The following is a 25,352-nucleotide window of genomic DNA, read 5'->3' as shown; positions in this document are numbered from 1 at the left end:
TTGTCTCAAAAAAAAAAAAAAATGAAAAAGCCTGGGTATATAGTTTAGAGGTAGAGCACTACTGGGTTTGACCCTGGTACTGCAGAAAAACACAAAACAAACCTCTAAACCAACCCATCAGGGATGCACACACTAGCACAATCCTGTTTAGACTCTGTTCTTGGACTTGCTGTTTTCTGTCCCAGCGAGGCTCTGTTCCCACTGTCTGCTCCCTGACCCCCATCTCTAGCTTTGTTCCTGGTGATGCTGCTGTGCTGAATCCACCCTGAATTCTAGGTCCAGCTGGAGCATCTGCTCTTCACCCTACCCCACATTGCACACCTTTCTTCTTAACAAGTCTTTAGCCCTGAGCACTTCCGCTCTATGCTGTAATTGAGGCCTTGAGCTCTCTGAGATGCAGTTTTTTTCTAGGGTGTGGAATGTATTTCAGTCCCTCAGCGCAGGCAGTGACACACTGCATGATTCCCAGTAACCTGTAAGTAACTTGCACTTTGGATTAAAGCCTCACATTGGCGATGGGCATCAGAGACATTGACTCCGAGTCCTCTAAAACTCAGAAGAGTTTCCCCAAACTGCAACCTCAGGAAAGTCACTGTCTACTGACATGTTTCAAATGGGCCATCTTCCTTCCTGTGTTATTCACAGCATCTTTAAACTTGAGCAAAAGGGTGACTCCCATCCCCTGCCCTAGCCCAGGCCTGAAGTCCATCCAGGCCCAGCTGAGGCCATCTCCTTAGAGGCTTGCCACAGACTTTGACCTCCTGTGCACACAGCAGGACCTCTTTTGCATCACAGGCTGGGCTGCCCCAGTCCCCTGAGAGCTTTGGCTCCTGGAGCTTGGGAATGAGCCTGACACCCCTCTGCACTGCCCCCATGGGTGGTACATGGCCCTGAATTCTAGAACCTGTGTAGAACCTCTGATTAGGAAGTACTAAGATGAGTGATGTGAGGCAGACAAGGCTGGATGGAGCAGCCAGAATGCACCACTACCTAACACCAATGTTAACTGGCACTTAGCACTCACATCTGCAAGCTGGCACTGGGGACTGCGTGGTAGGGCATCTTGATCTCGGAGATGCTCAGCCCACACACACTTTCGGGTTCTGAAGGGCCCTGGCTCGCTGGACTCAGCAGGACCTGGCTGCATTCTAGAACTCCTTGGAGTTCTGCAATTGCTCTAGATTCTGGCTGTATCACAGGGGATAGCGCCCACCCCTCTCCTGACCTCTGCTACCTCCTGAGGTGACACTTCACATGCCTATGGGAAACACAACCTCAGGTCAAACTGTGGGAGAAGCAGAGCCCCCAGTGCCAGGGAAGCGCACGCTCACACACAGCTGAAGCTGCTTCCAGACTGTGAGGGAGGACTCGGCATCTTCAGTGGCCAAGGATAAACCTGAATTTCTCACCATTCTTTTCCTTCCAGGACAGCATCATCAGCTTTCCAAAGACTTCTTATGAGACTTGAACTCAACCTGCGGTGCTCCTCTTTGACTTTTTCTTCTCACCTCGACTTGCCAGCTGCCCCCTCAGATCTCTTTCTGGCCCCCACTCTCAGGCTTTTTACAGAAGATTCAGTGCAGGTTCAAGTGGCGAGGACTGTAGCTAGATGTGACACAGACCGCTGACTCCACGTTTACACAGAATCCCAACCCCTGTGTAACTTAAAGTTACAGCAGCATAAAGTGGAGGATGCATCCATGTGTGTTAACAGAGCTCATGTGCGACCTGCACCATCTTCCAGCCAATCATCAATGCCTGGAGGGCAGGAGGGAGAGAGAGATCCAGGAATATGGAGGCTGTAAGCTCTGTCACACCATGGGCTATGCTGAAGTCTCCAGAGGCTCTGTCTTCAGATGAGGGCACTGTTACGCAGGCTTCACCACACATGGGGCCTCTGACTTCATGGGGGAGTGGGTCTCTGGGAAAGCAGGAGGTACTGGGCTGGGTGGACGTGGTACAGGAAGGGTTGCTCTTCTATGGTGCAGCTATGGGCAGCTCCTACATAAAACGGGAATCCTGGTGTGCAGAATGGGGACTGTGCTCATATTTCTAAAGCTGGTTTTGAAGGTTGCCTCAGTTGACACCTGCCGAGTTCTATGGACATGGATGTGGACTTGTGGAGAATGTGGGGTGGTCTTGGCTTCCCACCAGAGACACGGAGTTGGATGATCTCTGTGGCTCTCTCCACCATGATTGATCCTGATCCTGGGGGCCTGAAAATAAGACACATGGAGCAGCCACAAATAACAGCCACAGGCAGTGTCTATGGGGACAGTGGCTGCACTGTTGCTATGCAGTGACGTGACTGTCAGCGAGGGTGGGAAGACCACTGATAGAGACGAAAAATAACCAGCAGTTTCCATGTTTTACTTCGTAGACCAGGTCAGTGGTGTTTCTAAGAGACTTGCTGTCACCCTCTGGCTGTTTTTCAGAATGTGGAGCAGAGCCTCCTGCCCCGCAGCCCATGATCTCTCCACCAGAAGAGTGGAACATGCAGGACGGTGGCTCAAACACACCCCTGCCCCCTCTCCTGTGTGTCACTGTCCTGAGAGGAAGGTCTTCTATGATGATCTCAAGAGGAGTAAGCACCAGGAGATTCCCAATTCAAAGATGATGAGAACCAAGCTTCTGCTTGGCAAGGATGACTTCTAGTGTGGTGAGAGCACATGAAGGCTGGGGGCCTCTGAGGACCATGGTCATATCACACATGGAGATGGGAGGGTGCCATCTCCCCAGCGCCAACATCAGAACTGGTGTCCATGAGGAAACCACCCATCTATTAAAATTAAGCACCTGCTTCCTAGTGCACCTAGCCCAAGGTGGTGGCAGAATTGGGGCACTAACTTCATGAAGAAAGCAAATATGGCCATGTTCATGGGCCTGCACCTGTCCATCCCTCGTGTCAGCCAGGAGGGAAAGGCCAAGACAATGGCTTGGGACCTGTGGGAGGCCCACATAGCTCTGATCGTGGGTGTGGGGACATTGGTGGGATCCATGTCATGCCTGCAGGGCCAGGGCTGTGGGAAATCCCAGTGAAGTGGCAGGATGCAGCCCTGGGCTGGGCCAGTGTGAGTTTGGGTTCAGTAAAGGCACCCCAGGTTGTGTTATTGTGGCACCTCTTAGCCTTCACCAGGACGGGTGCAAGAAATTTTATTATTAGTATCAAAGAGAATAATGAGAATAGACTCCTCCATGCAGGGCTACTGCTCAGGAGAAGGGCGAGTGGTTGAAAAAGAAGCTAGAGTCTGTCAGCAAATCAGCAATGTTTCACTTCAGTCAAATGCATCAAGACCACCAATGTCAGTGCGGAAAGTCCTCAGGGATTGTCAGAGGCCCTGTCATTGTAGTAACATGGGGCACACAGAAATGGTCACAAGGAAATGTCATTCCTGTGACAAAGGGGCAAGAAATAAACATTTAGCCGGCCATGGTGGGGAACAACTGTTATGTTACTCTAGGAGGCTGAGGTAGGAAGATTGCCAGTTAAACCCCAGCTTGGACAATTTAGAGAGATCTTGTCTCAAAATGAAAAATTACAAAGGGCTGGGATGTAGCTCTGTGTGAAGGTCCTGGGTTCAGTCTCCAGTATCCCCCCAAAAGACATATACATCTGTCCACCAAGGCAGAGGTTATTTTATAAGCCAGGATTTTGTGGATGTAGTAAATACTAGGAAAGCTCTGATTCTCTTCCTTCTTTACCTTGGTGCCTACTGTGGCAAAATGCTCTTTAATTTAGTGATGCTACAATCAAACCCTCTGTTAAAGTGAAGAACGACACCCATCTGCTTATGACAAGACCCCTGTAGGGCCTGTGTTTCAATCTCTGCCTTCTCTAAAACAAGCAGGAAATAAGCTGTTCTGCTGCTGTCTGGGGGAAAGGACGACCTGTTTATCTTTAAAAATAAACATGCCACCTACCTTCATGGATACTAAGGGAAATGCTTAGGCTAAATGCCTGAATTCTAAAGCAAGGCATTTGAATTTGAAGCAAAAATATGAAAAGAAAAGTCAAGAAGAGGAACGGATGGGGTGGATGCTGCCTCAGCCAGCACACAGGGACACCACAGAGCAGGACGCAGCGTGTTGCTTGCTGGGAGGGTACTTTGGCTGTTTATAGGTTGCTGCATCAGGCACATTTTAAACATTATTTATTAATATCATGCAGCATGGTTGGGCGTGGTGGTGCACACCAGTAGTCCCCACACTTAGGAGGTTGAGGCAGGAGGATTGCCATGAGTTTGAGGCCAGCCTGGGCTACATAGTGAACTCAAGGCCAGCCTGAACTGCATAGCGAAATCCTGTCTCAAAAAAAAAAAAAAAAAAAAAAGTCATGCAGCAGGCATTAAAATATGTGAAATTAAAACTTCAAAGTAGTATGTGCAACTCACAGGTCAAATGCAGTTAAGTGACCGAGGAGAGCCTCACTGCTTCTCATCCTCGGGAAGATCTGCAGAAACAGGAACCACAAACCCAGTGATGGTCCCTGAGTTACCTCCAGTCTAATAAAGCAACACAGTGGGCAGGCACCATCATGGTCCTGAACACAGCTCCCACCAATGCCACTCACACCCCGTGACAGGGTCAGTACATCCTGCTAGATGTTGGAACATGGACTGAGTTGGACCCTCAACCAGGATGTCAGAGTGTGCAGCAGCTGTCCACGCATCATGGCAGGCTACCACCTGGCCACCACTCGGGGTGGCTCGCAGCCCATGTGAAGTGGGCTTGGGAAGGGCAAAAGCAGGGATGGAAATACCTCTGAGTTCTCACTAACAGGCCTGAGAAGGAGGGACAGGGCCAGAGGAACGACTGGAAGCAAAGAAAGGCCACTCATAGGGTCTTTTTCTTTGTGCTGTATTTTTTAAAAATTGCTTTTGTGGAGTTTTTCTAAGGATGAGGCACTCCTAGTGAGGAATGAACTCCTTTCCCCAAGGGGTCGGGAGGGGGCAGAGGTAGGTGTGGCTGGTGGGCAGTGAGGACCCAGGCATGCTGATGCCACATCCTTGGGTGCTGTGGGAACTCATTGCCCTGCTCTCAGGACACACAGGTGCCCTGCAGGCCTGGTGCTTCCTGAAACCTGTCCTGGAGACAATCTTCTTGTGACTGAGAAATGACTCCCTTTCCTCACACTGCAGCCAATGGAAGGCAGAGAGGGCAGAAAGTTCTAAGTCATTCGAGCAGTGGAGAAAAACTCAAATGCTTCAAGATAGGAAGCCTTCTGGAGAGTTTTCAGGGAAATGCAGGAGTGTCCAGGAGAAGAGGGGCAGTGATAGGCAGTGACAAAACAGCTCAAAGGGGGCTTAAGAGCAAGGTGCTCAGGAGTTGAGGCCAGAAACATCACTGAGTTACCCATTTTATTTTGTTTTGTTTTTTGGTACTGGGATCAAACTTGGGCCCTTGCGCTTTCGAGGCAGGTGGCAGAAACACTGAGCCAAATCCCTGGCCCATTTGTTTAAGATCCTTTTCATAACTGAAAAACAAAACATATTCAAGAACTAAGAACCCCTCTGCGTCAGACAGACAGAGCTCAAGACAGTGGCGTGCAGCCTTCAGAGAACTGAGAGGGTCAATCCAGGGAGGACAAGACCTTCACACAGCTTGTTGAGATGACATCTTAATTTGCATGTGCTTCTGGAAGAGGGAAGAAGAAGGTGGTCAACTCTTTGCAAACTGATTAATTAGGAGGACACAAAAAATGGTTAAGTCCCCACTGTGCAGAACTCAATTACCTGGAAGCTTAATTATTACATTTTGATTACTGTGTAATTTTAGCTTTTGGAATTTTAAATCTAGAAATCTTCTAAAAGCCCAGAAGTCCAGCTCTGGAACATCACATCAATTCCAGGGCTTTCTGAATGCCCCTGGCTGTGGGATGTTCCCCAGAGTCAAGAGGGTGGACCTATATCTGGGTTCCCTTGGGTTTGTTTTATGGTGAGGGGGTTCACACAAGCTGGGCTGCTGCACCCCAGGCCTGCAGGGTCACCTTGGGAAGGCAAAGCACTTGGAGCTCTAAAGGCAGAGTGTCTGTCAGTAAGTCGTGACTCCTGCTTCCCTTTATGTTATAGGTTTATAGAAAGAGAAAATTACTGCTGTACAGACTCACATCAGATGCCTGGTGGAAAAAGTTAATGAACACATTCTGTTCCAGAAATGTTTTAATTGACAAATCTGAAAAAACTGATTCCCTTTGTCCTTGCCATCTGCACCTTGAGGGGTGGGTGGGTTGCTGGCTCCTTCCTCCATAGGGTGGGTTTGTCTCAGGCTGGCATTCTCTAGCACCACGTGATATTGGGATGTGTGTGTGGAAGGGGGTGACAGAGGTCTCCCACGGAAAGACTAGGAGCTGAGCAGCCATGGTGACAAGGACAGTGACACTCCCTGCACGCTCAGGCTGTCACTCTTGAAGAGCTCATAGAATTTTGGATGAACAATTTTATGAATCTTATTATCTTATTTAAATATCTTAAAAATTAATTATTGGAACATTGCTAAAATACAAAGGAGAATTCTTATAAGAAATGGAAAATAATTAAGGGAATCACACCACCTCTTCCATGAAAGAATAACTTTTTTTTTTTTTTTGGTACTGGGGATTGAACTCAGGACCTTGCGCTTGCAAGGCAGGTGGTGGCACCACTGAGCTAAATCTTCAGCCCAAGGAATAACTCTTTATATTTAAATCTAGAGTGAAAGTGCGTACTGTCTCTAGTTAAGCGGGAATTGAGAGCAGGGCTATTGTGTCAGTCAGATTTTTGCCTGCTTGTGGGCTGGTCAGTCATGGGTTCAGCTGGTTTGACCTGGGACCTCCTTGGTCAAGGCTGTCTCTGTGGGCTGATCTCGTTAGTTGGAGGAGTGCCCAGGACACGCAGACAGAGAGGATTGACATGATAGCTTCAGATGACAGTACGAGGCACGAAGATGCAACCCCAGACCTACGTTGAAGGAGCAACTGTGAGCTCCCTCCTGGAAGATAAGGGGAGCCGGATGTGTAGGAGCTTGGCAGGCAGTAGAAAAGGGGGTGGCAGGGCTGCAGCCTTGGTGGGACAGATCTGGAGCCTCCCAAAGGGCAGGGCAGCCTGAAGAAAGGGAGGGGGAAGTGTCCAGAAGTCCAGGGTCAGAATTTGGGGCACGTAGGTGTGGTATTGAGCCAGGGTTACTTCAAGAGTAAGAGGAAGGCATTGGGGTTCTTGAAGCAAAAGAAGGGCCCTTTGCCTCACCTCTGAAGGCTCTTCTCACTGCACGGTATGAAGACAGGGCAGGTGAGGACACCGAGACTCAGGTAAGGACTCAAGGCTGAGAGGCGACAGGTGGAGGATGTCTCAGAGGCAGAACTGCCAGGGTTTGCCAAAAGAGCAAATGAAATTTGAGTATGTCTCATCACCCAACCTGTTCTTCCTTATACTCCTAAAATTTCTGTGACCTTTGATTTTGCAAAATATTTTGTAATTGCTTAAACTCTATCCCTCATGTAACTGCAGCAAGAAATGACATGTGTGACTCAATCTGAATAACAAGACCTTGGTTTACTCGCTATCAGAACCCTGAAAAGAAGTCAAAATAACCCTGATATTTCCAATGACCTTCATGCTTGGGTTACAGGGAGAAAACATTCAGATCTGCAATAGCACACCATTTGACTTCCATGTCACCCGCTGTATGCAACCTCACTGAAGATAATTTTGCTCAGCGTAGCATGGAGAATAACAGCCAATGGCTGAACCCAAGATTTTCAATGTAAAAACTAGGGGACCCGCAATGTCCTGATACACTTCTTCACAGATAGGGCAATTCTGGAAGTACAGACAAGGGTGCTTAGGGCTCATTCTTAGGCTCATGTGCAGCTGGCTCTGTTGCAGATGCATGATGACCAACTCCCCCTGGCAGATGGGGGACACTGCATCACCCTTTTGACCACCTGGGCTCCAGGTATTACGTGATTCCTCCAACCCCGAGCTGAGTGCCCCATGACACAAGGTTCTGTGGCAGACTTGAGAGTTGGAGGAGACGGGTAAGGCTCCACCCCTTCAGATACATTTACATGGGAACCAAGGAGTGGCTGGGCTTTGAGTAAGGAAGAATTCATCTCTGCACAACACATGCACGTAACTTTCTGGAAAAGGGCTCAGAACTTCCTGAAGAGCTTATCAGAACTTTGGTACAGATATGCTGGCCAGCAAGGACATCTGTAGAGAGGTGTCCAGCCTGGGACACCATGAGTGCCTGGTGCAGGCTCTGAGGAGCTGTGACAGCCCAGCTTCCTAAGCTCCTGGAAGTGAGAACATTGCTCTCTCATTCATAGCTATCTGGACAGCTCCATATGTTTAGTTTTTAGTCGGAGTCACCAATTCAGGGGGAAAAAAACCCAAAGCACAGATCAATGGATGGTGTGTTTTAGGCCCTCCCTGTAAGCTAATTTTGCACCTATAGGGTATGGACAGTGTCTGGGTAGAGCTGGGCAATGCCTGGGTGATGGTAAACACCACTGCATGCAGGGTCCAGGCACTACTGGATCTGGGGATACAGAGCAGATCCCCAGGTTCTGACCTGAGCCCCATTGTGGTCCAAGGCCAGTCACGTATGGTGGGAACACAGATGCGAGGCCACATCACATGTATCTTGAAGAGACTGGTGGTGGTACAAGCCCAGTAGAGCTGCCCTTGCAGTTCTGGACCTTTGGGCAGGACTGTCCTGTTGGGTGACTTTCTTTTACCATGTCTGTGTCCATTCCCTGCAGCGAGGAGCCAACAGGAGGCTCAGGAGCAGATTCCCATGGTATTACACAATCCAGAAAGTTTTATTCTCTTAGGATGCTGTCCCATCTTTCCCCTTTTCCTACTCCTGCCTCTGGTCTTGTCTGGTTCAGCAGATCCACCTGGCCAGGTATGTGGGAACAGTAATAATTCATGCCCTGAATACATGACCAGCTCCAGACCTGATAAAATATTCATTCACTTTAAAAAAATATTTGCATCTGCCTGTCAAATGCAGACAAATGCACACGGAGCATCAGAAAATGGCCATTCTAAGGACAGATGCTTTCCTCCAGTCTCCCTTCTCAGTGAAACATTTTCTTTAAAATTATTTTCATAAGAAAGATTAACAATTTCAACATTAACTGCTAATCCTTTTTCATTTAAAACTCTGCTGATAAAATTCTTTGCTTGTCATTCAAAGAGTAAGTAATAATTATAGATTTGAGGCTTCCATCTCGGGCTTCATTAATGGCAAATTGTATGGAAGTGTGACGCGTAAGTCAGCTTTGATACATCGCAAAATGCAATTTCCATGCCTTCCCTTGGCTGTGTGCAATTAATTACACAGTTAATAAGGGAAATATGTTAATGAAAGGAACATTATTTATCCAGACCACCTGCCTTTACCAAATATCTTTTGTGTGTTTCTCATGTTGTAATTTTGGTCTGCAAACACTAAGAAAAAAAATGACAATGTGGTGATTTTAAAAATAGAAAACACTGAAACTCTTAGAGGAGACTACACAGAAAACCAAAAGATAAATCTTAGTCATTCTAAACAGATTAGAGTCTCCTAATTCTTTTCTCATCCTTTTAAACCTCTCTGCTTAGCAATAATTAAATCCTCTCATTCCATTTGGATAATCAAAGTTTGAATGTGGATAGTTTAACACAGAAACAAATGTTGGCCTTTACAAAGAAAGTTAATGCCTTCTAAGGCTTTGGCAAGTTATAGAAATCAGAATAGTGCACTACAAAAGGGGGAGTTCTGGCTAAAGCTGTATTTTTGTTTAGTCTTTATAACTTACTTGGATGGTATAAAAGGATTTATTTGCAAATATTTGGTTTACAATAAATTTTTATTACTATCCATCAAAATACACTCTTTACCAAGTAAGAATTTGAGTCCACCTCAACCACATCCCTTTGACATAGGAAATGTACTCTATACTATGAGTTACTTAAAAATTCCATTAACTGGTAAATTCACTGGTAAGCCAGCCTTGGGTTCCAAAGAGTTAATGGGAAAGGAAGGGGATAAGAGATAAAGGCCTCTCATGAAATTGCAATTTTAAGATGACCCAGGATGGAGAGATCTAATGGATAACAGGGAGCAAAGCAGTCTGCAGGCGAGGCTGAGTTCACTGCCAGGGGGACCATGGTGGCAGAACTGGGGCGCTTGCTGGCTACGTTCACAGTGGCATTTGGGGACGCAGGTGGCATTGGTGCCTTTCAAGGCCTCTTCCTAAGCTGCTGTGGGGTCTCTGTGTGGCCTGTCACAGCAGATCTGTTCATTTCAATGGCCCTCTGCCTACGTTCCCTGACTTGACCATCACCTATGAAATTCAGATGTCCAAGGTCCAGCCACAATTATAGGACACAATCCTCTCAGGGACCAGCACCTCTGTTTCACCCACCCGCATGAGAAGTTCTGGAGGAGACATTTTTACTCGTCAGATGACGACAGTGGTTATAACAGAGAAGCCTTGGGAGGGGGGAAAGGAGGGTGGTTGCCTAGCAACACAGGCAGCAGTAGCGGTCACAGAGCAGTAGGTCTTTTCTTAGCAGCAGCCTTTTATTTTCTGTACCAGTGATGCACTCGTTACAATTTTCTGATGAAGTTTTTTTTGAAGAATAAAGAATTCCAGTGAGTGCAGTAAAGGTTACCTAGACAGTGACATAAGTGTGAATTTTTTTCTCCCATAAGCAAGCGGGAAACCCTGGATTCTATAAAGTGTTATTAAAAAATATTTGCAGAAATTCTAGAAGTAGTCATTAAAAATAGAATGTTTTGATTTTTATCTTCTTGAATCAGGCTCTGTGCTCAGGAGGAATAACAGGAATAAGAAGAAGCACAAGTCCAGGAACCCAAGATGTCTTAGCTTCTAGCCAACTGGACTTGCCCAGATGGATGCCGGCCGAGCCACCATTCCTTCTCCTCCCCAGCTCCTAAGAGAGCAGAATGGTTGAGCCAGGTGGAAGAGAAGCAGAGCCAGGTCAGGGTCAAGCCCTGTAGCCAGGAGCTGGTGGGGTCAGGTCTCACAAAGGAGCAGGAGGAAGAGCAAATACAGAGAGTGTCAAGAGTGGGGTGTTACACTGTCGGTTGAAGTCAGAGCTAAGATCACTATCTTAGTTTTGCCCAGCTCGAGGCCAACCACACCACAGATTGCTCAAACCACACCCTCATGCATGCATCCCAAGGGCTGTGGTGAAGGATAGTGTGTTATCAGGTGTCACTGCCTCTAACAGCTGCCTTCACTATTGCAAGAACCACCTGGTATCAGGGACCCATAGGGCACACCTGGCACCACTGTGTGGGCTGAGGGGTTACATGCCTTCCTGAAGTCATGAAGCAGCTCTGTCTGACTCAGAAGGGCAAGTGTGAGAGCCAGGCCACCTGCAGGAGTCTGTGTATTACAGAGAACATAGGTTGGTTCTCGGATGCCATTGCTCATGTGCTGAGAAGTTAAAAGTAGCACAGCCTTAATTAATGCATAATGAGTGTTCCCAGTGAAGTGGAGTAGATGATGCCATGGATAGCTTTTCCCATAGGTTAGGGAAGTCCCTGGACTCTGGGTGGAGAGGGCATAAGAAATAGTGTGGGGATTGGGGCTGAATGGGTGGAGTGGGAAAGGTGGTTTCTTGGACCTAAAATAGAGTCCTGTGTTCTGCAGGACTTGAACCAGGACCCTCCAGCTACCACACTCTTAGGGTGAGAGCTTGCTGGGCCACAGGAGGTGTGTCCATCTCCATTGGGCTCAAAGGAAGAGGCAAGAACTCTGGCTTCAGTGTGGATGGAGGCTCCAATCAAACTCCCATGAGTGACCCAAGCCCCTGTGGAGGAACTGAGGGAAAGGAGTTTGGTGTGAAGACACTTGGTCACACAGCCCTACAGAAGTGATTTCAAAAGCCCCTTAGCAAATGTGGTTAGCACAGGGCCACAGGAGAAGCAGAGTGTGGAGCCCACAGATGAGGGCAATTAGTCAGAATACAACCAGACCACACATCACCAGGAGCAAGTCAGCTCAACAGTAAAGAGCAGGATGAGGCTCTGGGATGCCACAGATACAGAAGGTAAAAACAACTGATACATCTGTAACGCATGCAGGGATTAGGGAGGAAACCAATGACACATCAGAACAACATAGCAGGCAGGTTTGAGAAAGAACAAAATGGACCGACATAAGTGAAATTACAATTCTAATGGGTGGATAAGCAGATTAGATGCTGCTGAAGAGAGGCACTATACATCAGAAGTGAGAGCTGAGGAAATTCTTTGGAACTCAGGACACAGTGGTCAAGAGAGGGCTGTGAAAGACACAGAGGCATAGGCATGAATGGCCAACTTGCTTCTACTAGAACCTCAAAGAGAGGCAAATTTAAATCATTAATGGCTTAAGAGTCTCCAGAATTGAGAAAAGATGGGAATTCCCAGGTTCAGGGATTGCATACAGTTAACTATGGAGTGAAAATAAAATAAAATAAATTCATTCCAAGCTGGGCACAGAGGAATTTCCAAACAAGGCAGGTGTGAAATCAGGCAGAGTCTTGAGGAACACAAGCTCTGGCACAAGACCACTGCACCAGTGGAAATGGAATGAGAAGCCTGGGATGCCAACTTGCCCAGCACATGAGGGACAGAACCACCCCACACTGGCACTAGAGGAAGATAGGCCTCTCCCCAGCCTCAAGCCACTGGTGTGGGCTTCACACATGGCCTTCGCTGTGGGCTGAGATGTGTCCCCCAAATCTTTGCATCCCCAAGCTCCTGGAGGCTGTGAAGGATGTGACTTCATCTGCAGAGAGATCCTAATGGCTGATCTGCAATGAGGTCACAGGGGCTGGCCCTATCCTGGCTTGTTGCTGCCCTCAGAAGAGGAAGAGGCTGGGAGGTGGGCATGGTGCTGGCAGGCCAGGCCACATGGGGACTCAGTGGGGTCCCTGCAGTGGACAGACTGCTAAGCCTGAGCTGGGAGAACATGCACTGTGTTGCAGCTGCTCCAGGCACACACACTCTGGCCACATGCTTGCCTGCAGCTCCTCTTCTTGCTGACATTGTGGGCGACACTGCCTGGAACCACAGACTTGCACATGGGACACCAAGCTTCCTGCCTGTGACCCTAATAGGTTTCCCTGCCTTCCTGAATCTCTGCTGTGATGAACTGACACCTCTGCCAGAGATGCCTAGGGCTGCCTGGCCCATGGAGGGGAATAAATGGGTTCACAGAGAGACAGAAGCAAGTGGTTCAAATTCAACATTCTCTCAACCTGGGGTCTGCAGCACTATGCCTTTCAGGAGAGGCTGCATGCTGCTCAGAGGGGCCACAAAACCATCCTGGAGAGGAAAGAGGCTCTGAGATGTGTGAAGGATGCTGAGCTCACACACAGGAAGAAAAAGCTGAGGCTGCCCATTCCCTGTGGTGGCTTGGGGCTGGCCGGCCAACACCGACAGCTGCCCTTGGGAAGAGAACATGGTGATATCTACCGAAACAAACCACGAGCATCCACAGGGACCCAGGGTTGTCTTCCAGAAGGCAGGAGGGTATCTATTCTCCATATTCTCTCAGGGGTAAAACTTGAAAATTGCTGGAACTGTCCTCAGCAGGGAAATACTGAGTTGCTGTGCCTGGAGCAATGGGCAATGTGGTGTTGGGAGGGAGGAGGTCTGCAGGGGGCGTTGCTGCTCTAGACTGTCCAGGACAGTCCTCCTGCACAAGAGGCCGGCCCAGAGGCCTCAGGGGTCCATTTGACTGAGACACAGGAGCGTCACAAGGGTCACAGCACAAAGACCTTAGGGTGGGGCTCCAGGTCTAAGCCAGAAGACCAGGCAGCCATTGGTGGTCAGACTAACTCTTTGGCTGGCACAGAACTGCTCCTGAGGGGTCCCAGGTGCAGGAACAAAACCAGGATACCGGGGATCCAGGGATAGCAGCTTTCCTAGCTGGATGGTCCCTTCCTCCCTCTGTCCCCTCCTCTGGGGGAGAGCATAGTCTCAGGACATGTAACCTCGTGACATGTAACACTGTGCCACACAGGTGCTTAAAGGAGAAAGTCTCCAACAAGGATCTTTTCTGGGGCAAGTGATGTCGCTCACCTCATGAACACTGCTGTCTACACCTGGCTGCTCCTGCTGTGTACTGAGGAAGATGGTGCTGAGGAGCCCGAAAATGAAGGAAGGCAAGGGAGGTAGATATCTCAGCCCAGCCGGGTGGCAAGGCCCGAGCAACTACCAAGGAAGCCTTGCTGTACAGAAGACCCCAGGACCCCTACACCTGTGACCCATTAGCAATGGGATGGGAACCTTCTGGCCATCTTAGACAGAGGTGCTTAGACAGAGGAAGACACTGAGGCCAGAGCCTGCTGGGAGCCTGGGGCCCAGCAGCTCCTCACACTCTCCAAGGGGATCTGTGGGTTTCCAAATGCCACCCTATGAGCAATGAGCCTGTGCTGTTGCTCAGGGTAAACAGAGGCACAGCCAGTCAGCATGGAATGGGAGGGGATGAAGAGCCAAGGGCCCTCAGGGAAGGCATGTGGTTGTCTGGGCTTTGTCTCCATGTGGATGCATGGTGTGTCCTGAGTATCAGCTGCAGAATTCTCCACGGTGAACCTAAGAGCCATGAGAGCCCTACACTGTTAACTGGGCTCTTTGGGCCAGTGACCATTACTCAATATATCCTCTGTCGTCTGGGATGACAGAATCTTTGGCCCACTTCCTGTGATAGTGGAATGTCTCACTTCTGTGTTTTACACCTGTGTTCTGTGTCTTGCGACTGTCTGTGCATGGCCTGGCCATGATCCTGTGGTGTGGCTTCTTGGGTGTCTGCTCTGTAACATCACTGTGACATACTGGGAGTGAAGGGAAGGCAAAGGCCACTTACAGGCCACAGTCCCACCTTTGACACGAAGGCAGAAGTCTTCCTGAAAAGTTCATATTCAGGACCGTTTTCCTGAATTCAGTTCTGTAAGTCTAATGGAGAAGGTATTAAATCAACTTTGTTTTATTAACTAGCAGTGATGGGAATTGAACCCAGGGCTTCTGCATGCTAGGTAAAGACCTTACCATTGAGCTGCATCCCAGCACTTTTCATTATTTTGAGACAGGGTCTAACTGAGTTGCTCAAGGTGGCCTCAAGCTTGTGATCCTCCTGCCTTGGCCTCCCAAGTACAGAAATGGGCCATGCCCAACACAGCATATTTCCCATGTTCCCCACTCCAGAGTTTCCCTGCTGGTGCTGGCTGTGCAAGACGTGTATGTGGCACCCTGATGACTCACATACAATTAGAAATCAGGATGGTCGCCATCCCTGCCACTCTCACATGGAGCTCAACACACGGAAGCTTTGTCCTCTAAAGCAGGAGTGATACAGGAATAGGACTTCTAAACAATAAGACACTCACAAAAGATATACCAGAATCTTGTGGGAAGGCACGTCCCTCGATTGCTTATAATACAATGACAGTTTTATAATAGTTCTATAAAGTGACGTGAGGGTTATCACCTGCTTTCTGGAGTCCTGACTGGATCAAGGCCACTGTACTGCCTTGGAATGAAGAGCTGCTCCATCACCTGCCCTGGAGCCCCACCCACTGCAAAGCCTTTCTCTAAGACGGCACTAGGTGCCAGACCCTCCCCTCTGCCAGGGCTTCTGTTGGTAGGCGGTTCCTTGTGGATAGTGCCCCCTACTGGGCTACATCCAGGAGTTAAGCTTTTTAAAAGGCACTTTCCCTGAAGAGGAACACTGAGAGTTGCTGGTGTCTGTGCTGGGTCATTCCACTCCACATAATGTTGTTCTCCAACCCTCTGCTGCAACAACAGGGCTTATTCTTCCTCATAACACACTTGCACACACATGCACACACTTGCACATATGCTTTCCTTATCCACTTATCCTCTGGTGGACCTGAGGCTGGTTCTGTCATACCCTGAATTGAGAACAGTAATTCCTAGAGGCTGGAGAGTGTGGTGGGTAGGAGGCCAGAAATGATCAGTGTACTCTACATTTGTTGGAACATCACACTGATCCTCCCTGACAGGTACAACTAGTCTAGGTGAGTCAAACATCAAATATTTCAAAAACACTGGCTGAGAAAAGGAAGACAAACGTGACAAAAACTAAAATCAAGGTTGGAATCAGAATGGGTGAAGTTTGCAGGACCCAGCCTTGAGCCTCGGGCTGCAGCACAGGCCTGATACAGGGCTGTCTGGGCTGCAACCATGTGCTGGCTGGTTCACAGAGGAGAAAATAGGGGCAGATCTGTCCAGGGATGTAGAACTGCAAGCTCATGGGACCCTGGAACCTGGGCCCATTCCTATATGTGATCACACAGCAACCAGGCTGGGCAGTGTGCTGACCACCTGTAACCATGCCTGTTTACAGCCCACTGGCTTTGCCATGAGCGCCTGCATGTCCTGCACCTCCACTATCCTTACTGTGCATGGTCAGTTCCACACCAGATGCTGTGACAGGAGTGATGGGCACTTGGTCTCCTCCAGAGGTGCTGCTTGTCCCCGAAGGCTGGGGTCCCCAGAAGCTCCACAGCCTTTGTGGTTTCATCATGTCATCCGTGAGACCCCTTCTCCTCTGAGAGCAGCTCCCTGCCCTGATCCCTGAGGAAGGATGTACTCCCAGAGTTGTTTCCATGGTTTCTAGTGTGGAAATCAGTCAGTGGTGGAAAATGGCCACCCACAGTAGAGGGAGGGTGGGGGCTCTGTGCTAGGGTCTTCCTGCAGGTTGTGGCCCGACCAGCCTGGAGGGCCCAGAGTCCTAGGAAGGACTCAGCCTAGCACTCCCCAGGGAGCTGGAGAACAGTGTCCCCAGAGACTCGGTCACTCCTCCTAGTACTGGGGGTGAGTCCTATCCCCATACTGCATTAAGTATAAATAGCCTTGCTCCTTACTCTTCAGATCTTCATGTTAAAACACCATGCTTTGCAGATGTTCCAGCTGAGAAGCCCGGTTTGGCCAAGTATCTAGAACACTTGGTCTTCAGATTCACCTGGGCTCTGCATAATTTATCTGATGATCCCTGAGCCCATGCCACATAGCTGGGACGACCATCATATTTGCTGTCTGATAAACATGAGGCACCTTATGGAGGGTCAGGTTGACTGATCACCATGGAATCATGTTCTTATAGCTTTAATGAGCCACAAGGTTATGCAGGTTTTCCCTGTGGATCACCTAGGCACCTCTTCTGGTCCACTTGCCATGGCTCTCAGCCCTCCCCTGAGGAAAGCCTGTCACAGCCAATGGGTGAGCCAGGTGGCCTCCCCTGCTGAGGGGATGAGCTAAATTTAAGAGAGGTGCAGACTAGGGTTCTCTGTGCCAGGTTGGGCCTAAGGTGAGATCCCATGTAGCCTGAATCCACTTGTAGTTAGGACAGGGGAAGGAGCTCCAGGTTTTACCCATCTCTCCCAGACTGTGGTGGCATCTAGGTGGCATCTACATTTCCTGCCTCTCTCCATGTCAGTCTGTGTCTTGCAGTCAGGAAAATGTGTCTGGTTGTGTCCCTTGCACACACAGCACTGGTGGCAGGAAGATTCAGTCTCCCTGAGTTTACAATCTGCACAGATGGAGTCTCTAGAGCCGGTGGAACTCACAGGATGACACTGAGGGCTTGGGGAGGAAGGGAGGCACATTTGGACAGATGCTCATGACAGGGTCTCATAGTATCAACTGAGCCCCCAACAGGATACCTCATTTTAGGCCAGCTGAGACAAAGTGTTCCTTGTGGCTTAGGTATTTCAGTTGAAAATTAACCATTGTGCTATGTTCAGAATCACACATCACCATTAAAGCCATTTGCCTCGGAAAAGCCCAGTATTCTCATGTTCCATGTGCCCTTGAGATGTTACCAGGTCCTGTTTGGTGTCCTGGAATATGATGAACCCCACAGTGGCTGGAAGCAAGCACTCACTAGCAGGTTCAGCTGCAGCATTGATTTCTGCTGAGTTCTAACTTCTGGTCTTGGCTCCTTTTCTGAAAGCAAAAAAACCTGAAAATCTCTGAAAAGTTCCACCCAAGTAACACGACTGGACTGTTGTTCATGAAGAGAAGCAGTTCTGTTGATGGTAATGACCACAGGCACAGAGTGGGAGCTGACATAGGTTTGCAAGGTGAACAAGGAGTTGTTTTTACCACCTTGATTCAAGGTCTCCACTAAGTCAACAGGAGGCATTTGGAGCACAATGCAGGGTCTGATGACGCCATGAAGGTCACAGGCCACTATCTGCTTGGTGGCCAGGAAGGTGAGACTTCTTAATCTTAGAGCTGGCTGCCATGTGTCTCAGTCTCTTCACTTGTCCCATCCGGATGGCTCTGGTGCTGAACATTCATGGACAACTTGGCTAGTGAGGCCTGGGCTTTGCCAGTAGCCTCTGGGCTTCCTCTACCAGCTCTCCTTCAAGAAGTTTTAGTAAAATACACACTTTTCTAGCTTTTTGAGGTCCAATTCCAGCAGCACATATCATTATTAGGTAACTGGGTAAGGATGGTTCCCCCAAACTTGTGCTGTATACTAACACCTGCAGGTGATCCTGGCTTCACTTTATAGCTGTGCGTCCTCCCAGGACCCCCACACAGAAGCTTCTGTAGCCAGGAGAAGTGGGCTTGGGGCTTTGCCCATGGAGGCTGAAACTCCAGTGAGAAAGTCACTGAGCCAGGTTGGTGTTCTGGCTTTCATGGTACCTACATGGGAAGGTGCCCATGGCATGGAGATCAGGAGATGGCCAGCATGAGGAGAGGCAGAATTATGAACATCTCTCTAAAGACAAGCTGAATATTTATTACATACCAAGTAGCACCACACAGCCATTCCTGGGCTAGGGATCCCAGGAGCAGTACACATAGCAGGCACTCATCAAGTGCACCCCACCGTCGAGAGCAAGGTAGCAGCAAGTGCCCAATAGAGCCCATGCACACCAGGCATAGAAGCCTCTGCCTGGAATCATGAGGGCAGCTATGGGACCAGTGGCTGTGGGATCTCAAGGGGGACACTGTTGCCCAGGGAAGCAGGACATGAAATGTGGCCTTACCAGGATCATGTGGCCGGTGGAGATGTCCATGTTGGATTGCACAGGCTCCTCAGACCAGGAGGAGGTGCTGCTCCGTGCTGAGGGACTGGGTATGGGCCCGTCGCTGAACTGCGAGGAGACACTGCTGATACGGGAAGCATGTGGGCCTTCTGGCCGATCAGGAGGGCGCACGGCCATGCGCTGGCGGCACAGCTCCTGCAAGACAGTGAGAGGCATCAAGGCATGGTCTTTTGTGCCTTGCTAAGCATCACAGTTCACACAGACCAAAGGCCACCAGGTAGCCTGGGGTCACCCTGGGTCCTGGCACTGAGTTTCAGGTGCTCCCAACCTCCCCATGAGCCACAGACTGGTTCTGAGCACAAATGCCTACATGCACACACATAAGTGTGGACACACACAAATGCACACACTTGCAAACTCAGAAGTGGCCTCAGCCTCCTACATAAGTTAGGGATCCCCTTGCTCAGGAGAACATCAGCCATGGGGTGAGGGCAGAGAACATGTGCAGAGCACAGAATCTCACTCCCCAAACAGTTTCCCAACTGAGGGCAGCCTGTGGGGACCTGGGCCTGGTAGTGCCACACCTACTGCCATTGACCATGCAATTGGGGTCTGGCTGGAGGTTGCTGTCCCTCTTGCCAATGCAGTAGCACTACCAGCCCCAGCTCCCGCTCCAGCTCCAGCTCGGTGGGGAGGAATACCACAGGTGTTCAGGAGACAGGGACGATGACCGTAAGAAAAAAAAGACCGCCATGAGGACAAAGGGAACAGAAAGAAAAGAGCAAGCCATGCCTGCACTTCTGCTTCCTCCCTGTCATGAGTTTTCCAATGCTTGTTGGCTTACACAGAGACTTTTAAGAAGAAATTAATTTTAAAAATCTCTATTCCAGTGCTAATGCTCAAATGCAAGGCAAACAAAAGCCCATCCGAGAATTCTGTAAGGCAGGTGACACACCTGGGTGCATGCAGTCTCGCCTGCCTCCCACTTGCACCATGGAGTGATTGGATGGGGTCAGGATGTGGGGATAGGGGCTGCCCAACCTCCGTGGCTATGTGCACTGCACCTAGAACAGCAAGGACAAGCGAGGCACAGAGCCAGCCCCTGCCCAGGTGAGGAGAGCTGAGGAAGTCCTCCTGGAAGTAAGACCCAGGAGGGGTGAAATGTTTGGGATTCCTCCACTGAAGGTGAAAGTGGGAGCAGCCATTTGTCACCAAGTGTATCACCATGCATAGCCCAGCACCATGAAACCCAATGGGGAAGGAAGCCCCAGTGTAGGGTTCACTGCTTTACATGAATTTGGCAAGTCATTAGGGTCTCTAATCCCATTTTTTTCACAGATACCAATATAGCTGTGAAGATCAGAAATTCACGTGTATAAGATGTTTGGCATTGTGCCTGCTACAACACAAACCCCTGACTCCAGCCAGTGACCTTGCTCAGTGTCAGTGCAACAAAAACCAACAGAATGAAAACTAAACCAGAAACCTGAGGGGTTAGTGAACTCAAAGTCATCTCAAGGGCACTGGGACATGAATGTGGGAATGCTGATGGCTGCGAGCTTACACCTGCCTTGGGTGGGACTGTGGGCAGGTGGGCGACAGCATCAAGCTGTTTTGGACCCTGGAGAGCACAGTTGGCCCTGTTCCATGAGGACTGACTATGGGTTCTCCAGTAGCCTTTAAATTTTGCATGCTTTTCAGGGCCAGGGATTTAGTTCAGTGGTGCCGCTGCTTGCAAGCGCAACGTCCCGCATTTGATCCCCGGTAGACCCCCCCAAATAAATAAATAAATAAATAAATAAATAAATTGTGAATTATATTCATAAATTTTTTTTTAAGAGCACATATTGGCTAAACAGATCAGGAATTACATTTTGGCAGATTTGTCCTTGTACATAGCATACTTTAGCTACCACCCATGTGGGTTTTTATCGGTTTTAAAATGGAAAGGGGAAGACCTCAGGAAAGTGCCCCCAGGAGCAAGGAGTCCCACACAGTGCTAGCTGGGAGAAGCCATGCAGCCTGGCTGAAGGATCCCAGGAGGGAACACTGGGAGCTGTTCCCATGTGGGACTCCACCCCTGTGGGCTCAGGGGCACCTGCTGAGGGGCAGATCCTGGCCTGACTACACCAGGTCTTGGTCCTGAGACGAGAATCTCAGGATGCCCCCCTGAGAGGGCAGGGTTGGTGCTGGGCTGATGTGCACCTCAGGTCCTGTTCTCCACTCCACAGGCTCAGCAGCTTGGGATGGCAGACATGATGGCCACATGCCATGGCCTCCAGAAGAGTGGCACCTCCATGAAGCTGCCTGAGACTAGACACCTAGTTCATCCACAATGACAAGGAACCCGGAGCCTGTGCACCTGCCTCTGAACCCTGGTGTCGGCATGTGCTGGTTGTGTGGTCTGGGGAAGCTGCCCACCCTCTCTGTCCATCTCCTCCCTGGTAGAAAGATGGTATCAGGCCAACCAGAGTGTACAGTGGCCTCATGAGGGATCTGGTCATGAGTCCACACTGACTCCAGCAGCAGCTGATGTAAGATGCAAACTTGGCCACCAACCACCACTGAGTGCCCTTTGGGGTGAGCACAGCCAAGTCCCTGCCAGCCACATTTTCCCTTGGGATCCTCACAGGCCCAAGAGGCTGCAGCATGGACTTTGCAGCTCCTACAGCAGGGCCAGGTGGACAGCTCAGCTCCAGGATGTGCATGGGAGTTGGGGCCTTTCCTATGTTCCCCTCGCACACCTGGCTCATGCAGGGACCAATGCAGGGCAGCTGCGTATGTCTGTGGCCAGTGCACATTCCAGTGTCTACTCCTCAGCAGCGAGGAAGAGGCCAATGCATGTGAACACGAACAGTTTCACTCGGAGAAGGGCTGCTCGCTTCCATCTGTACCTTGCTGCCTGGATCTTGGGACCTGCAGCTCTGGAGAGGCCTGCTTGGCCTGGGCACCTGGCTCTGGCCTTTTGGCTATGTGGCCTCTCTGGTGTGTTGGGAGAAAGCCAGATGCAAATTATGTCAAGCTCCCAGGGAGAAGATGGTAGACAGTATGGAGGGGGATGCACAGGCGGCACCGTTGCTGTTGCTGTCCATGGTTACAACACTCTACTCTTGGGAAGTGCGTGTGTGTTTTAAAAAAGTCCCACAGCAATGAAATTCATTACTGGGAGAGAGGATGGGCCCAGGGCAGAGCCAGGATGTGCTCAAAGCTCTAGTGTGATGTGGTGGTTCAGGGCAAGGACTCTGTGGCTAGACTGTTCAGTCAGAACCCCAGCTCTGCCACTCTGTTCCTAAGCTTGATGGCTCTGTCCAGTGACCTGTGAAGTGGGATCTATGTGTGTCACTCCTGTGAGACCTGAGGCACTTACACTCTGCCCAGCCAGGTCTTAGGCCTCTCACAGCCTCCCTGAAGGCTCACCACCAACTGGGGATCCAATTTTAAATGTCTTCCTTTCAGACACTGTAGCCACCCTGCCAGATCTGCAGGGCTGTCCCACTGTGCCAGTTCCCAGGGACACAGCACAGCCAGTGTGATTCCTGACCACCTCACTCACATGAGGAGATGCCCTCTTCATTCCCAGGGCAGCTAGAGTAACTCAGGTTGCAAGACAATGAGAGCAGCCTTCCCCACAATCCTCCCCAGGTAAATGCTCTGTTACTAAGCAAACGTGAAGCTTGGGCCACACTGCGTGAAACATCCAAAGAGTGTACCATATACCAAGCATGGCAAGACAAAGAGGATTGTCCCAGGGGCCAAACTCTCCTCTGGGAACACAGGAGAGGCTGATCTCTGATGGCCTGGTATAGCCTCCAGGGCCAAAATTCAGACTGCAGGATCCCAGGGCCTCTGAGTTCCCCACCACCCCCTGTACCAGAGTATTGGGCCACTTGGATTGGCAAGGCACACATCTTCCATGCAAATCCTTGGGGCACAGGCATGCCGATTAAGCAAACAGAGGCACACATACACATTGGATACCATAGTCATCACATTCTGCATGACCGCCTGCCTCTGCTGCATGCTGAGCCGAGCCCTGGGAGGCTTCTGCAGCGCCCTTGAAATATTTTCGACTGCTTTATAGCACAATTTGCAAAATAAGTTGAATAGGATTCTGGGGGCAGAAATTCATCCATACACACAATAATGCAAATGTCTCATTTCTCAACTCTACATCTGATGGGGGAAAATTACAGAGAGCAGGATCACTCTGAGAGAAAAGACCTGTCATTCTTCAATTCTGCCAAAAGAAAGACCAAGACTACAAAGGCTCAAGAAAAGCTCTCCGCACCTTTCGAGGAACAATCGGAACAAAGCTGTGCGTTGCCTAAGTATGCACACAAAGGACGCCTGGAATTTTTAGGGTTATTTGTGGAGCATAATTAGCAGTAACAGGACAAAACTAAGGAACAGACACACAAAGCCACGGAGGAAAAAATGGTTCATTAGGATGTGCTGGGCGGGATAAAGGCCAATTACTTCCAGGCAGGATAAAACATGCGGGGGGGCGGGATGTTGCACAACCCAGGGCCCAGGCTCCACAGTGCAGTGCACTTGCCATGCAAATGGCTGCAGGATGGTCCTGCGATGGCTCGAAGGCTGAAGAGCACACGACTGCAGGGACGTTCGTGTCACAGAAAGTCAGACTGACTAATGCAAGGGTGGGTAGGCAGAACCTCACAATGGCAAGAGCCAAGTTATTTATTAGGGACTTGATCATGGGTGGAATTAAAGGTGGTTTTTACTTTAATTTTTATTTTGCTTAACTGGGCAGTTTTTACTTCTGTAATGAGAGAAAAACAAAAACAAAACTAGGTCCTTTTAAAACACGCAGTTTGACATTCAGTGCTACTAAAACGAAGTGTTGGCAAGCACGGATGGGAAGGGCCAGGCAAAGGCTTCTGTCCTGTGATGAAAGAGGCTCCTTGCATAACTACCCTCCTCATCCAAAACAGGTCCATTCAAGCAGCTTTGTGTCACCGTAAACCATAAGTGTCAGGGGCAGTGCCACCTTGTGCACAGCCCAAGCTACGATGGCATCTGCTTTCTTTCTGTGTATAATCCCACTGTAAAATCTGTGAGGAGCCCAGGGCCATGGTCCTATGGACACACCAAGAGAGGGGTCAGGACCCAGGACCACACTTCTCCCTGCAGGGCACATGGCTGGGCCACAGAAGCACACAGTCCAGAGTGGGGGCTTCCACTCCATGGGGACATAGTTCCTCTACCTCCAGGGGGCTTCCCCATGGTGCCTAGTCAATTGTCACACATAGACTAAGGGCCACACATGTGCATACATCCTAAGCATGCATGCACGGACATACCACACACCCAGGGAAGGGGCTGCTTACAGCCAGTCCTGGGCCAGCTTTAGAGATGGAGAGCATGGTCCCATCTGTTGTCTCTCCACCCTGCTGTCCCCTCCCTACAAAGCTGTCCCTCCCCACCCCACAGTTCCCTGCCCCAGGCTCCAAGGACTCAGTGAGTGGCATCCACCCACCCAGGAACATGCAGCTGCTTTATTTGAATGGCTGACTCCACGTTAGCAAACCAACCAAAACAGCTCTGGATAAACAGTGTTTACCAAGCACCACTGAGTAATTTTTCCCATCTAGCAAGATGTTTTCTCAAAATAAAACTTAAAGAAACAGACACATCCTGAGCCATGTGAGAAGCAGCCTGTGCATCCTGATGCCAGCCCACCCTAGAGTAGCCTGCCCTAGGGAGAGGAGGACTTCTCTTCCTGTTTCACTCCTCCCATATGCCTCTGTCCCTTCTCAGCCTCTTCCAGAGGGCACAACTGGGCGCTGGATAGACACATGCTCCCCAACATGTGCTGTGACACCAGTCACCTGCTGCATGTCTGGGTGTGTGGCTGTGTCTAAGAATCCTGTTGCTCCCTAGTTGGTGGCAGGAAGAGGCGATGTGCACAGATATGAGGTTGCCTTGCTTTGCAGCTGGCATACCGCCCACAGCAAGGACTGGGCTACAGATGACCTGTGTGCGCAGATGCGGCTGAATGCCTGCTATCCGGGTCTATCTCCCTCATGACTTCTACCTTCACTCTGTACCTGGTGAGCATTCAACAGCATACAGGAAAGACTTGTGAAAATAAAACATGGAAATATAATTCTAGTCAGACTCTTTCTTCGGAATAACTCAGGCAATAATCTCAAATGCTCTAACTAAAGGCTGAAGTTTTAGATGTCAGAAAGCATGTACTGATGAAGGACAATGGTCATACTTCCAGGTGTGACAGGGACGTGGCCACCCTCGCCACCCCCTCAAAAGGCAGGCAAGGGCCCAAGTTGGATCCTCAGTACCAAAAAAAAAAAAAAAAAAAAA

At 49.7% G+C, this 25,352-nt stretch overlaps 1 protein-coding gene across 1 annotated transcript in view; it reads right to left on the bottom strand.

The window, feature by feature from the left end:
• Window positions 1–25,352, bottom strand: part of Ptprn2 (protein tyrosine phosphatase receptor type N2) — a 523,272-nt gene that overhangs the window by 52,095 nt on the left and 445,825 nt on the right. Inside the window, exon 14 of the mRNA XM_033763957.1 lies at window positions 19,011–19,205. Coding sequence (XP_033619848.1) covers window positions 19,011–19,205 — 195 coding nt within the window. The remainder of the gene's footprint in view (window positions 1–19,010; window positions 19,206–25,352) is intronic.

Source organism: Fukomys damarensis, unplaced genomic scaffold (genome assembly GCF_012274545.1).
Source record: "Fukomys damarensis isolate Sample0158 unplaced genomic scaffold, DMR_v1.0_HiC HiC_scaffold_16, whole genome shotgun sequence".
Lineage (NCBI taxonomy): Eukaryota > Metazoa > Chordata > Mammalia > Rodentia > Bathyergidae > Fukomys > Fukomys damarensis.
The sequence above is the reverse complement of the archived record's forward strand: the minus strand, read 5'-3'. Positions and strand labels throughout refer to the sequence as shown.